At 37.5% G+C, this 2,680-nt stretch overlaps 1 protein-coding gene across 1 annotated transcript; it reads right to left on the bottom strand.

Annotated features, from left to right (window-relative positions):
• Window positions 1-518: 518 nt before the first annotated feature.
• LOC110035934 (UPF0301 protein CT0663-like) lies at window positions 519-1,372 on the bottom strand. Its single transcript, XM_020740275.1, has one exon. It carries the CDS (start codon window positions 1,294-1,296, stop codon window positions 712-714), a length of 585 nt encoding a protein of 194 aa, XP_020595934.1. The 5' UTR covers window positions 1,297-1,372; the 3' UTR covers window positions 519-711.
• Between the last annotated feature and the right edge of the window lie 1,308 nt (window positions 1,373-2,680).

The raw sequence follows: 2,680 nt of genomic DNA, 5'->3' as shown, positions 1-2,680 counted from the left end.
ACAAATATTTGTTTGTGTTGTTCGTGTTCGGCTCATTAACTTAACAAATGACCGAACACGAACGAACAAATATTTGTTTGTGTTGTTAGTGTTCGGCTCGTTAACTTAACGAATAAGCCGAACTCGAGCTAATTAACGGCCGAACATGAGTTGTTCGCGAAGAACGAGCTGTTTTGACAGCCCTATTAAACGGCCTCCATTCTACTTCATTTTTGACATTTTATTTTCTTTTACTAAGCAATGATCTCATCAAAAAAATCTAAACTTGAAATTCTTAAATGGGATGTTTATGTTATGTGTCGATTTTTAAATTAATAAGAAAAAAATAGAAAATAGCATTTTAAAATGAATATATCATTTATTATCTCCAACCTATATAGTTTGTGAAAATCATATAAAATAGGGGCATTTAAAAGCAATACCACGCATTTCCTATGTATTTACATATGTACCCTCCACATTTTACTTATTATTATTATCATTTATACCGCCCAAATCTTTCATATCACTAAAGAATATCTCTATTTTAACATTTAAAAAGTGAAATACAATTGAAAATTGAAAATTTTAATCTTCATTGTCTTCAAATGATAAATGTCTTTCCATTACTTGCTCCAAATAAAACCAGCAGATGTTGCCTATCAGTCGCTGTAGCACAGCAGCAACTGATCTCGCTAACAAATCAGTTCTGCAAAACTCATGTACATTCATTCAGCTATCTGGCCAGTCTATGCTCCCAATAGGATCACCACCCAAATGCCAAGCCCCTTCAGCTAACTCATAAAAAAACTGGTCCCAATTCCAGCTAGAGTAACCCAAGAAAAACCAATAGTCTTCGCCGGATCGATCTCCTGACTTGATCCCTTCAATCACCATGCCTGTAATCATTGGATTGCCAAAATAAATGCCATGAATGACCTTTGTATACCCCTCTGTCGGACTCCTGGACAAACTGACCAGAGGAAGGCCTTGTACTCTAACAGGTCCTCCGTAAAAGATAGGAGCCTGCTTTACAGCTTCCATATCATTGTCCAAATTCTCAAAGACATTCCACCTTATGGGTTTGTTCAAGATGATGCCTTGCAAAGCTTGGCCTTCATCGACGAGCGTGATAAGAATGGTGGAGTTATCGAAAGGAATGGCATCTCGAAGCTTTTTAGTGGCGGATAGAATAGATCCTGGAATGATGTGGTGTGCTTTGTTGTGGAGAATGTTCGGTGCAGGTGATTCAGCTGGTGGTTGGTTTCTTCCTCCCATGTTGTGGAGTCTGCTATTATCAAACAAGGAAGGATCCATCTTACTGATTGGAAATGGAGATGCATCATGAGGCGTTGATTTTCTCTTGTTATTGTTCAATGAATTCTTCCACAAATAACCTGGAGCATTGCAGAGAGTTTTAGAACGAAGCCGAGTGTGGTTATTTGAAAGTAAACAGAGAAGTAAGCCCGGTTTAACGTTGCATGAAGGCTCAACACGTATATATAAAAGAAGAGCTCACAAGAATTTTTACGTGAAAACGAAGCCGAGTGTGGTTATTTGAAAGTAAACAGAGAAGTAAGCCCGGTTTAACATTGCATGAAGGTTCAACACGTATAAATAGAAGAGCTGAAAATAGAAACACAAGAATTTTTACGTGAATAAATCCTAAAAAGAGAAAAAAAAACCCATCAATCCTAGCTTAGTCAACAATCTTTATAATAACTGTAGAGAATCCCAAATCCCAACCCCCGTTTGTATGGAGCTATTGCTTGCTGAGCAGATTAATAGATCTCATCCAACACAACTAGGAATTAATTAGCTTGTATTCATTCAATATACTTTTTTAGCGCTAGAAAGATTGGTCGTAGAGAGAGATTAATATCTTAACACATATAAATATAAAAAATAAGTCATTAGAATTTTAACGTGAAAAACACTAAAAAGAGAAAAATCATTAGTCCAAGCCCAATCTGAGTAATTCATTATATATTTCAAGTTACAAAATTTCACTTTTTCCTTAACTAGAAAAGGAGAGGTTACAACACCTGTTTATCACTCTGTTGTTACAATAAAAATTATGAAATGTAAATAAACACTATAGGGGTAATGTTTAAACAATAAAAGCCTAAGGGTAATATTTTGGCTACAACTACAATATGTAGGTTATAACAGTCACCGGTGGTCATTAGCATCTAGCTCTCCGGTGCTAACAGCAAAAGCCTAATGCGGGGCATTGAACCCCGCGCGTGGGAAGGAGTCGCGAAGGCGGGATCGCGACTCCTTTGTTGATGATCTTCATATGATTAGTTTTTAATGGGTATTCTCTGGATTTTTCTTGCCTCCCACTCCTTCCTTTTGTATGGGAGTTTTCTTGCCTCCCACTCCTTCCTTTTGTATGGGAGTTTTCTCCTTTATTTCTGTCATTTCTTCGTCAATGAGAGTTTGTAAATTGTTATTATATGATTTTAGGGTCAGTTCTGGTGTGAATTGCTTTCAAATTCCTTTGTAGAACTATTCTCCCTATTCTAGGGTTGTGCCCGAGGAGTTGGCGATGTTTCAACTGTATCCTATTACGAGGTGGTGATGTATCTTCCTCTATCCTCCTCCCTAACCCTTCTCCTTCTTGTCCACTAGTCGGCCATCCCCATACCATCCCAACTGTCCAGTTGCCCCTTTTCTCCCATTATCTTATTGTGCAATC

The sequence above is a fragment of the Phalaenopsis equestris genome, unplaced genomic scaffold (assembly GCF_001263595.1).
Source record: "Phalaenopsis equestris unplaced genomic scaffold, ASM126359v1 Scaffold000002, whole genome shotgun sequence".
NCBI classification, from domain to species: domain Eukaryota; kingdom Viridiplantae; phylum Streptophyta; class Magnoliopsida; order Asparagales; family Orchidaceae; genus Phalaenopsis; species Phalaenopsis equestris.
The sequence above is the reverse complement of the archived record's forward strand: the minus strand, read 5'-3'. Positions and strand labels throughout refer to the sequence as shown.